The following is a 12,606-nucleotide window of genomic DNA, read 5'->3' as shown; positions in this document are numbered from 1 at the left end:
ACCATTGTTTGTCCTTTCTTTGGTTGTTGGTCCTTAGACGCGTGTTCCCATACCAAAATCTTTACATACTTTGGGATTCACCTCATCAGACTGGCACTGCCCTTGGCATGATCTCGAATGAGACGTTTCTCTCTTTTCTCCCATATTCTCCTGTTACTCTTTCGCATTCATCGCTTGCACTCACTTTTTATGTTTGTGACCACGCTTTTCAAAAATAAATGATAATTGTAAGCTTTATATTATGATCGAAGAAGAAGCCACAATATTCGAACTTTTCACATCCTGGATACACCCTAACTGATCACTGGCTCCTCGCTTAGCGCAATCTGGAATCGCATTAATGAACGTAGAGTGAAATAACTTGCCTCATGTGCTCCCAGGCCACATAAATACAATTCTATCACTTCCGTCAAAGTTTCCCATCGATCCACCCTGCTCAACCAGAATGAATTAGTGCTTTTGCACTTGGACGAATTACTACGCTGGCTGCCCCTTCAAGGTGAATGCAACTCCAGTATTTCTGTGACAAGAATGAGGAAGAACAAGATATCTAAAATTCAGGCTAGTTTAATCCATCTGCGATCATCGACCATACACCTAATCGACGCATTTGTCTATGAGGCGAAGGCCAAACCTCCTATCGTTGAATTTCCCTGAACTGCAGGAGCCTGACTTTTGAACGACATGCAAGTATCGTATTTCCAGGGGATTCGCATCCACTTATCATGGGCGATGTTCTCTACATCAAGACAAAGCTGAGGATGACCAGTCAAACTGCTCAAAGTGAGATGAAACAGTGAATGACAAGCATCATTAGATTAACTTGGGACTGGCGGAAAACGTGTTAAAGTAACAGCCTTAGTTGGTATGACTCTGCGAGAAACTGATAATTAGGTCGCTAGATGCATCTATGTTTATGTTTCACAGTGAATCAGATGAGAAAATAACAACCAACCTAACCAAGCGCTACTAAGTGTTTGAAAAAGCGAATGCTTTAATCAGAGTTGATCCGCGTACTAGATAAAAGGAGTTTAATAGACTCTTTGAAGAGAAACCGTCCAACGGTTTTCCCCCTTTTATACATATCCATGTGATTCGTGAGTAGGGCATCATAGCAGCTTCCAGGGGGCGAACATCACGATGAGGTGGTAGACGTATTGTTTCGTTTATTAACTTTGTGGAGGCATAAAGGACCGGGCCGAAAAGAACGCCAGAACGTAACCCTGCCCAAACTACTGTGTTTTGAAAGCGATTTTATCCAAAATAACAAGGTATATATGATTCAGTTTCATTTAAATACTGCTTTTTCGGGCAAAAGAAGATAATCTCTGTCGACGGGTTTTACGGAGCATGCCACAGTGAATGTGGCAACAGCCCACATCTGGGAATCAACACCGAAAGGAAAACGTACTCTTGTCAGTAGAAAACTTGCATGAGCGAACGTGAAACAACCCAGGCGATTGCACACTTACTTTGATTGATGATGTATTTCAGAGCCTCTTCTCCGAATGTGTCGTACAGCGGTACAACCACCAATCCGTAATGAGCACATGCATACTGGGAACATACCCACTAGACGGATTATCGGGAAAGCAGAAGTGGGAAAGCGTTAACCAATGGTCCCAAATATAGAAGTAAGCAGACAGAGAGCGTCTTATTATGAATAATATCACCACATGGAGAAACTATCCACTGAGCTGGGCAAATTGGTTGCAAACGTTTCATCACCAATCGAGGTGCGTAGCGGTGGGTTAGTGGTTGTGCACAACCACTAACCCACCGCTACGCACCTCGATTGGTGATGAAACGTTTGCAACCAATTTGCCCAGCTCAGTGGATAGTTTCTCCATGTGGTGATATTATTCATAATAAGACGCTCTCTGTCTGCTTACTTCTATATTTGGGACCATTGGTTAACGCTTTCCCACTTCTGCTTTCCCGATAATCCGTCTAGTGGGTATGTTCCCAGTATGCATGTGCTCATTACGGATTGGTGGTTGTACCGCTGTACGACACATTCGGAGAAGAGGCTCTGAAATACATCATCAATCAAAGTAAGTGTGCAATCGCCTGGGTTGTTTCACGTTCGCTCATGCAAGTTTTCTACTGACAAGAGTACGTTTTCCTTTCGGTGTTGATTCCCAGATGTGGGCTGTTGCCACATTCACTGTGGCATGCTCCGTAAAACCCGTCGACAGAGATTATCTTCTTTTGCCCGAAAAAGCAGTATTTAAATGAAACTGAATCATATATACCTTGTTATTTTGGATAAAATCGCTTTCAAAACACAGTAGTTTGGGCAGGGTTACGTTCTGGCGTTCTTTTCGGCCCGGTCCTTTATGCCTCCACAAAGTTAATAAACGAAAAGTTATTATGAAGAACCTGAGGGAATTTAATTTTTCTGCAGAAATGTCTACCTGTACGGTTTATGTCTGTGTGAGCCAAATACACAGCTGTTCAGCCTTTTCTAACCGAAAGTTTAAGCTTTCAGCCATTAGCCGAGAGAGTGCTAGTTCGAAACTCACACTATTTCCGACACATACACAATAAGAACTACACTTCTGCAATTTGTCTTCTGGCTGCTCACTTCAGGTTGGCACTGCTTGCAGGACGAAGTCTACATTGAAAATTCCAGAATGTCTCCAAGTCGCCAAAAAGGCACTCTTTTCCTATGGTCCGAATCACGATTTTCCAGTTTCTGTTTCAGTAAATTCTTGCCTTACCAGTCATCCAATGAATATTAAGGTCACCAAAATGCATTGCATGCTACTTTACAACTGGGATTCCAACTGCTACTTTATGGTAACACACCCGTAAAAGAGGTGCCAAAGGAAATCCACTGTGCACAAATCTCTCGCCAAATGATTTGCATTGTCTATTCTACATTAACTAAAGACCATAAAAGTACCACGCCGGAATCCCTTGCAAATAGCTGCAATTTACCTAATTTTGTACTACATCTGTTGACACGATTTCACTAATCACTAGTCACGTAATCAGCTTTGGCCAATCGGTTACACTTTCCCCCAAAGTAAGTATTATGAAGGTTTTACCCAAGGAATGTTCCCCGAATCTTCCATAATCCCATATGAGTAGCAGTTGTACTCACAGGAGGGCAGTGCAGAAGTACTTGCATGCAAGGTTACAGAATTGCACCGTCTATTGTCACCTCGTAAGTCTTGAATGGATGGTTATGTGTGGGCACTCCTGTCTCAGGCCTCAGGTATGTTCTGCGATACAATCAATCGACTTAATCTTGGTCTTTCGGGACAACGGCGGGAAAATTTTTTTGACATGTAAAACCTGAACATTAGTTGGACGCAAGGGATACAAAGGTGCTATACGCAGATATAACTTGGATGACAAACCAGTGGGTACGATTTGGTGAAAGCAGAATGAACCGGTTCTCCTCAACCCAAACAGTAAAAATTAAGACCGGAATTACAGCCATTGATATATTTTTGGTGTGACTTGTTAACTGATCCTAAAAGTTTTGGTGTTCAATGCTAGGCTCCCGATGATTGGTCAGAAATTACAGTTATTTCTGTTGTTGCAGTTGAAAAGTTCAGCCTAGATCTGAGGAACTTATGTTTCCCCCAACCCTCTTTGTGAAGACTAACGGCCGAAGTCCGCTCAGGTATACAGATATGTACGCATACATCGTCAGTACTGTCGCGAACAAAATTTGGCACTGTCAAACCCTGAAAAAAAAAACAGCGAAGCTAACACGCGAATAAAAATTAAAGTAAAATGGATGAATGTATGGTAAAAGCAACAAAGTCTACCGCGCCTGTGTGTATTAGGTTCGAAAGGCAAAGATGGTCTGTGTGAAACATATTCTTGAATACAATCGTAAATATCCCAAATACTTTGACATTTTCCTTCGAATCTGAGTTTAATCCAGAGTCAAGAATAAATCCTTGACTGATCAAGGCAAAAGAAGCTGGATGGTGCGCTCGTATTTGTCTCAGTTTACGACCATAATGGAATAAGGACCAAATCCAAAAGATGCACGAAGGAAACCGGAACTTAAACAGGTGATAATTTAACTACCAGATAATGGCAGATTTTCAGGCTAAAAGGTGATTACAAATCTGCCACTGCTTTCAAGACGACCACGTTTTTTGCACTTACCTCTGAGGAGTTTCTTCCATAAATTCCAACAAATCTGTTTACGGTGTTTTCCGAGTCAATCAATGATGACAGAGCGGCTCCAAGAGCAAGAATTTCTCTCCCCACCTGAATTAAATGGATTTGCTGACTTTAGTTACGTGATTTGATTACCTGTTCATAGGTTCGCCAGTTTGGTTCGGAGTAGAAGTTAGCTCTTCTTCCAAAACAAGGAATATCTTCTAAAGCATGAAATAAAATTACCCTTTAAACAATGCTGCATTTTTTTGAAAAACTATACTCATTCAGTGCCTTAGAGATAGCTCAAGAGATCCTCGCGAAAGAAACAGTCGAATAGTGGTCACACCCCTGAAAAGTTCACATTATATCTCTTCTACCTGCGTTCATATGCATATTGCGACCCTAAGGCCTTTCAGCACGAAATTTCTTCATTTTTCATCAAGCTTACACCTATCTTACTGTTTCAGGTGAATTGGTGCTTAACATCTCGATGACGTTCGCCTTTAAACCACCTTTTAGTTCACAGCTGTGATTTACCTATGAACAAGTGGGATTCACAAACCCACCCGACACTTTCGACAGAAGGGAAGCTCGTTTTTTACCCGGGTAATCCTGTGTGCGTTTTCAATGGCAAGCTGATGGGGCTTAGAGATTACGAACATATCGCATTCACACCCCTAGCTAGCACGCATCATGGGCGAGTTTTCCCTTATCTAAGGACCAGACTACCCTCATATTACCCAGCACAAATCGATATGCTTAACATAAATATTTAACATGATTCCAAGTGTAGGTTGTTCTAAGTACTGCCCAACTGAAGTGAGTACAACGTTTGTGAACCAATCCTGTTGGATACCCTTAACGAACATGCTTGTAAACGTGGTTCACTTTCTAGATTATCCGTATTTGAGGACGCACCGAAAATAATATGAAACATCACAGTCGTTTCGCCGAAAGGCAAACCTTTAAAACCAAACCCACTCCTTCTAATAGACGAATCTTCTACTCAAAAGCTGTTTGGGGCTGTTTTAGAAAGTGAACACTATTTCTAAGCGAGACACCCAACGCCAAAGAGTTGGCTATTATCTTCGTTTAGAGAGTGTCATCGATACCATTGTAGCTGTAGATACTGCTGATGAGGGCATGCGAGTAGTGTTTTTTTTTCGTAAATCTGCTTCGCGTCTCTTGAAAAGATCTATTACAGAATTTGAGGAGTCGCATTTGCTTGCGTTAGAGCAACCGTCAATGAACATCCAGGAAAGTTCTGGAAGAGGCTCTCAAGGAGAAGATGGATATTCAGTTTTTGTAAACAAGGTGCAAATAAGAGTTTTACTTCCCTGTCCAATAGTCTGCAACGGTTCACTGGGCGTTTTCTAGTAAATAACTCCCAACGAAGGCCTTTTTCCCTTCGTTATCAATACCATAATCGATAGCATAACATCAGTATTCAAAACTGATACTTCTCTGCCATAGTAGAGGAATGCCGATGTCACTGACGNTGTAAGCAAGCAAGGTATCACTAAATGCCAAAAACCTGATCATGGATCATTTCTAATAGAATTGGCAAAACGATAGCCTGATTAGGAAAGGTCAGGAGATTTTTAACAAGTAATTTCTTACTTCAAGGATGGGTGTTTTTACGGAGGTATTACTGTTCCAACTGCTAATAGGTCGAGTAAAGTAGACAGTGTAAATATGATCCCCCTGGTGCGGTGATGAAAATTTCGAGCAGATCATAATCGGGTTGTAAGACCATATCAGTTGAGCCAATTCCAGCACGGTAGGAGAGACAGTGATAAATGACCTCAGCAAATCTACTGCATCTGGATTAACGGTAGACAATGATGGATGCCGTTGTTATGGACACCGCCAGAGGATGTTATGTGCCACGAGAGGTGAAACTGACCGATCGTCGCCTGCAGTCATTTCAGCAGTCAAATGGCATACTAGAAGGGGTCAAAAAGGTTCCCTGTTGCCATGCGGCTGCTTTTGGGCAACGTTGGCATAAAAGTGAAGGCTAAATGTATTAGTTTATTGATTATTCATGACAAGAAGACAGCGACTATCTCAACAGTGAATTTTAGTACTATGCTGGCAATCTGCAAACCTCAACTGGTATTTGGCTAGAACAGCAAACTTGAGCTGACTTTTTAATTTTCAAACCCGTCTTCTTTTATGTAGTTACTAAAAGAAGAATCCATTCGGTTTGCAAAAATGAAATTCTGTTGGCAAATTCTGCCACGCACTTGTTGACAGTCAGAAAGCGGTTTTAAACCGAAGTCTATTTCTATCCAGGTAGTGAATCTTTCTTCACTGGGTTCGCCTATAAGACGCTATTATATAATACAGAACGTTTAAAACAATACCCTAGTTGTTTCCTTAAGTGCGGTGTCCTTAGTCTGGTTAGAATAGGCGACCACATCACTATTGAGGTAACAGCATTACTGAAACTACGGTTTCAATGCAACCTCTGCTAAGCAGTGGCTACCTGGATTCCAGGCGGCTTCTAACAGGCTTTCAATCTGATCATCTTTGGCCTAACACATGGTCATTTAAATGGCGCGTATCGAACAAAAATTGTAAAACTGATCAGAATAGTGCAGATTGAACCAAAGGCTGGCAATAATCTGAGTGCTTACATATAGCGATTCGACATATCTCAGTATGGTTACATACAGTGTGTGCACATGAAAGACTACATAAAAGAGAGGAAAAGAAACAAAAGTGCTTTGGAAATTTTCAAGATAATTTTTTAAAAATTTTATTTGTTGGACTTTCATAACTTGCTTGCGTTGCTTCTACCCCATCGAAGATGAATACTCAGTCGTAGAAAACCAAGTTAGACGTTCTCGAATTGTTCGCTTCAGACGCTCTACTGGTCGTCCCTCAACTTCTCTGTACAAGAATGATAAATTGAACCATTTTGGCTGCTCGATTTGGATGAAGAAATGAGTTCGCAAGCCAAAAATACATTAAGGGTACCCAAATTTAACTCGCAGCGGTCACCAGAAAGACTATTGTTGTAGGGTAGTTTTCAGCATAACATATACGGTGAAAATAGAATTTATCGGATAGGTTAAATGACAAAGCACTCCGCAATTCTCAACACCACTCACTATATTTTTCGGTGCAGTACTTCACAAGGTCTCCAACAACACGGAAATTGTCCAACTCGCTATCCTTCAGTTCTACCGGAGCTGACCTAATATGCTTTTAAAATAAAGCAGAAAGAATATGTGTTAACTAAAAGTCTAGGATGGGGGCGTGATTCAGTATTACATGAAACTGGGTTTATACCATGATACTTTCCTTAAGCTAGGATGCAAACAAGCGAACAGACAACTGAACCCTTTTGGGTAACACCGGTGCTTTACTCTGTTTCGTACTCATCACAAATTTTCACGGCACTTGAACACATTTGTGTATACATTCTACTCAAAACTCTTGTTAGTAGTGAGAACATTAATTTGAGTGACGTCTTCATTGACTGATTTGAACCTCACGAATTTTGTAGCCTCATCAGTTCACTGTGCACGGGTACGAAATTCATACCTCAGCTTTTTCGTCCGATTCGTACCGCAGCGCATCAGAACAAGAGACGAGATTTCCCAATAATTCGATCAGTTGATCGGTTTAAGATGCGTCCTTTCGTACATGCGTACTTTAAGTGATCGCAGTTATTTAGTCCACGTGAATGAAGGATAGAACACCGCTCGGAACCACAGAACTGTTGTTAAGCTGCTTTTTGATACACTTTAACTAGTTCTACAAACTTCATTAGCGGGTTCAAACGACACATCCTCTAATTTCGAGGTGCGGTATGTAAATTTCTGGTTGAGATTCTGTCCCATAAGTGAATGCAGTCTATGGTTCACTTTAAATCGTGATGTCTGAATGAACTACTTGCGCGTCACACAATGAATGTAGAATTGTGTATAAATGATATAAAATGGACTGGTTGGGTACTCATAGCTGCAACACGCAGATAAATTCGAAAAGCAGGACTTGGGGAAGATATCATAATTTTCTAACACCACAGATCTGCTGAAAGCTTTTGTTGTCACTGTGAAGAGCCTACCCTTGGAAGTGTACTGTATGAAGTTGTCGCCTGGAACTTAGCGAATGCGTTAGGAAGACTATTAGATTTCACCACAAACAACAACTGATCTTGTCAGGGAAGCATTCTGCGCCACAGACGCTGAAATATTCGGCTAACGCATTTCTAACCCTTTATTCTCCTGTAAACAGTGGAAAAACCTCTTTCCGATAGTAGTGTATTACTAGAATGACATGAAGCTACTCACAAGGTTGATGAAAACTCTTCGACTACCGACGACCGGTTTTGCCCTTCTTGGGCTCATCAGGTAGGCGCAGTCTCCAAGTTTCCGTCAACCTTATGTTCTACTTGAATGAGAGGACTTTGTTGCCACTGCAAAGGCAAAGAACTATGCTGTCCCTGGTGTTTTACGCAAATTCCAAAAAGATCTAAAGTGCAAAAACTCCCTTGGTACTTAGTATCAAAGGTCTCTTTACACAAGATATCTTGAATAGAAGCCTCCCTTAACGCGCAAATTCCATGCGCATATGTTACTGCTCAAAAACATTCCATTACTGATATTTCCGAAACAAGTTGGTGGTCGAATCCATTTGAGGGCTTTTTCTGTAACCAGTTAGATATGTGGCAGTACCTACTTAGAGTTCCATCCAAATTCATATCGGTCCGTGATGACAGAGACGCGTCAAAGATTGTACGAATTAACCTTGTCATAGCTACAGCATCCATTTCGGAAATATCTTACCGCCAAGTAGATGCGTCATCAAAGTGAGCTTTGCACAACAGAAGGTTATTTTACTGGTATGAAAACAAATATGCGCTCAGAACAAGAGGATTTCTGTGCGACGAGGCTCCCATTTGTTAGTGCGTTAGAGCATGACATTCAACTTTAGACCACTTTCATCTGGAATGCAGCCCCCGTTAAAGAAGGACTTTTCCCAACTGCAAACGGAAACTAAAGAGGAGCCAATTTTAACTTCTTCACATGACCGATTCGCTCCTCAAACGAAAATGGTATAGTAAAATGTCTTCTACTATCAGTACAATTTATAGCTTATTCATGTCCTACGGACAGGTGACACACGGAAATCGTAGAACTGCGACATAAAATTACTTGACTTGGCTAGCAAATTCATCCTGTTCGGTGGTATCCTTCACGATTTGAATCTGCTGCTCTTAATGTTGCTGGGAAGAAGATTGACACAGTGTATGATGACCTAATAGTTCTCATTTTTTGAATGAACATGCTGTATAGTAATATGTTTTCGGAATGGTTTACCTATTTGGTGATATTGGATAGAAAACACCGGTAGACTGGTTGAAAATGGCTAACGAGCTTTACACAGCTTCGCCATATTGCGGCGGTATGTGTAGATCACGGATGTGCGAATGTGCCGACCATCTGGTCATTCAAATCATACAAAATAAAATGAATAACTCCATCTCCCATCATGTTGAAACGTATACAGAAACAAGTGGAACCTCATGATGTCGTGTAGAAGTCACCCTCTTCTGGAAAAAAAAGTGCTCAGATTCCCTGAAAGTTTCTTCGAAAGCGAGTACTGTATTGTAGCACAGATTTCATTTCATTCCATTTGCCGCTTCTTGGTTATGAAAATAATATCTAGCCACTGCCACCCAGTATTTACTTTAACTTTCGCTATCCTCATCACATAAGTGACGACGCGTGTTGATTAAATCCACGACCAAACCGTCATGCTATGACGGTTAGGTTGATTAGGCCTCCATGTATCCTGTGGCCAGAACTATCGCTCTTAGGTGTTTTCTTTTAAGCGCCGAAGAGGCTCATTTTGATCGTCTGCCGGACTGAAATTAGTGTTTTTTCAAATCATACAAAATAAAATGAATAACTCCATCTCCCATCATGTTGAAACGTATACAGAAACAAGTGGAACCTCATGATGTCGTGTAGAAGTCACCCTCTTCTGGAAAAAAAAGTGCTCAGATTCCCTGAAAGTTTCTTCGAAAGCGAGTACTGTATTGTAGCACAGATTTCATTTCATTCCATTTGCCGCTTCTTGGTTATGAAAATAATATCTAGCCACTGCCACCCAGTATTTACTTTAACTTTCGCTATCCTCATCACATAAGTGACGACGCGTGTTGATTAAATCCACGACCAAACCGTCATGCTATGACGGTTAGGTTGATTAGGCCTCCATGTATCCTGTGGCCAGAACTATCGCTCTTAGGTGTTTTCTTTTAAGCGCCGAAGAGGCTCATTTTGATCGTCTGCCGGACTGAAATTAGTGTTTTTTACAGCATGTGGATTTACGGGATATGACAGAATTCTAGGTTGTTAGACTTGTGAAATGAGTGAGGGAATAAACTTTCATGTTGGCACTCAAAGAAGTTTCTCGCGCTGTCATTATTCTGTTAAAATAACGCAGCCACATGGATGACAACCTGAAGGCTTGTAAAGTTTGGCTTGACGCACGCCAAAGTGCACTCGGTTAATTGCCTGGGATGACCATGCGCGCATGCTTTGGGAGCATGTCTGTTGGCTTATTGAACTGTGGATTAAAACACCAAAGTTATAGTAGGGTGAACTGTGATGCAACCTTGCCTCTCCGAGGGGTGAAGAGACTATAGCATCTAGAGAACGGAGCATAGAAGTAATGCTTTTCTTGCCATTTGCCGGACGACTGAGTAAAGAGGCTGTGGCTGCTAAGGAATAAGAAAAACTCACCCGGCGCTAACAGTAAGGAAACGCTGGTAACAAGCACTGATACTGTAGGAGTGTAATGTGGTCAGATCTACTCTTTGCAGACAAGTTAGAAGTAAGCAAATAGGTACAAAGTATTGCGCGTTGTTCAGCAAGATACCTCAGGTTCATTTGTCAACTCAAATAGTGCCTGTGAGTCACCGAAGGAACTGCTTAATATCAGTCGGATGATTTAATGACTCAAGTGAATAGATTTACCAAGCGACCTGTATAGTGATACGCACCCATGAAAACTGGGGAATGAAACAAAACTAAAGAATTTGTGTTTGTGGTATTAGCCCACTTTTGTGCATTCTTGTAACTTGAAACTCTGGTTTTAAAGTTGCAATGGATTGTCCGCGTCGGGCATGGTAACTGAATGATATGGCTGCTGCGTGTATGGACCTCCACAGTCCAGTCTTATCGCATATACACAAGCGACCAGATACGGTAGTCGAGTACACATCAGATTGCCCTGATGGTGTAATCGTTGCTTGTTGACCTAATCCAGCTGACCAACAACATGACACCTGAGAGCTGGACGTTTATGAAACTCTGATTGTTCAACTCCATGCAGGCAGCTGAGCGGAACTGGCCTCCATTTGGTATGCGCTTCCATTCAAACCCTAACAATATCTTGTGCCAACTAGCGGTTGAAATATTTATAGCATGTATCTTCGACACATTTGTTCCGCCAGTGTTATCAGAGAATTGTTTTAAACAGTGTTACTTGGCTTTTGGCACCGTATATCTTCTAAATCCACCCGGTCTGTCGTGCAACCATTTTAAATAACCCCGTTAATTTCGTGTGTGTTTGTAAAAGCCGTTCGAAATTCCCAAGAAAAGCAGTACCTTAGAACTCACCGTCTTATCAGTGATCTTTGATTGACAATGAATATAGGGAAGTGGTTCCAAACGCTGAACTTGAGGAGGATTCATCCGATGCTGAGTATCCGATTAGTCACCTAAAATATCAAGTTCCACGGATAAATAATGACAACTATCAAAGTAGTATGGGACGATCGTAAGAAATTCGAGGACAGCATACTACTGATTTTTTGCTGTTTGGAGTTTACCGCGAAGACAGTCCGGTTAGGTAGCCTGCTGAGTCTGAGACATTAGGTTCATGTGGTTGTATGCTAATGCGGTTGAAATTTCATCTGTGGGCTTATGTGGACGATAATTGTAATAGGATAAGCGGAACAGCAATGTCTAGTTCTGCCAACTGATTCAAACTGTGGTAACTTCAACCTGACTCCTCACAAAGCCCTGTTGTTCTTCAAATAATACAGTAATTAAATGTTAGAGTCTATCCTCCAAATGTACTCGCTAACGGATGGCCGATTGCCATGCACAGTTGCTCGAGAACGTTCAAATTGCTTTGTCACTTCGGGCTGATGAGGCTTCCCTTGGATTTTTTTCGGAGTGAAAGACCGGAATACTTTGAAAAAACGATAACTTGGTATTGGACGATTGTTGACAAATGTGACTTTGAGCCATTTCTCAGGTAGCAGGAAACAAGATTGATACTGATATTTCGGTTTTGATCCCGAACAGTTCATTTTTTCAAAAAGTAACTTTCCCCGATATTCAGTACTAATGATGGTCACGTGGCCAAAAGATAGCACCTTGCACATCTTAGCCGACATTTTCCTGCCGATACTGGACGTAAAGACCTGCTTGATAGGAGGAAATC

At 41.5% G+C, this 12,606-nt stretch overlaps 1 protein-coding gene across 1 annotated transcript in view; it reads right to left on the bottom strand.

Annotated features, from left to right (window-relative positions):
- T265_13191 (hypothetical protein) overlaps positions 1 to 11,849 on the bottom strand; it is a gene marked incomplete at both ends in the record, with an annotated part of 35,620 nt that extends 23,771 nt beyond the window's left edge. The window contains 2 exons of the mRNA XM_009167656.1: positions 1,473 to 1,557; positions 11,775 to 11,849. Coding sequence (XP_009165920.1) covers positions 1,473 to 1,557; positions 11,775 to 11,849 — 160 coding nt within the window. The remainder of the gene's footprint in view (positions 1 to 1,472; positions 1,558 to 11,774) is intronic.
- Positions 11,850 to 12,606: the final 757 nt, after the last annotated feature.

This window comes from Opisthorchis viverrini (assembly GCF_000715545.1).
Source record: "Opisthorchis viverrini unplaced genomic scaffold opera_v5_44, whole genome shotgun sequence".
NCBI classification, from domain to species: Eukaryota; Metazoa; Platyhelminthes; class Trematoda; order Opisthorchiida; family Opisthorchiidae; genus Opisthorchis; species Opisthorchis viverrini.
This window is presented reverse-complemented; position numbering and strand designations above follow the sequence as displayed.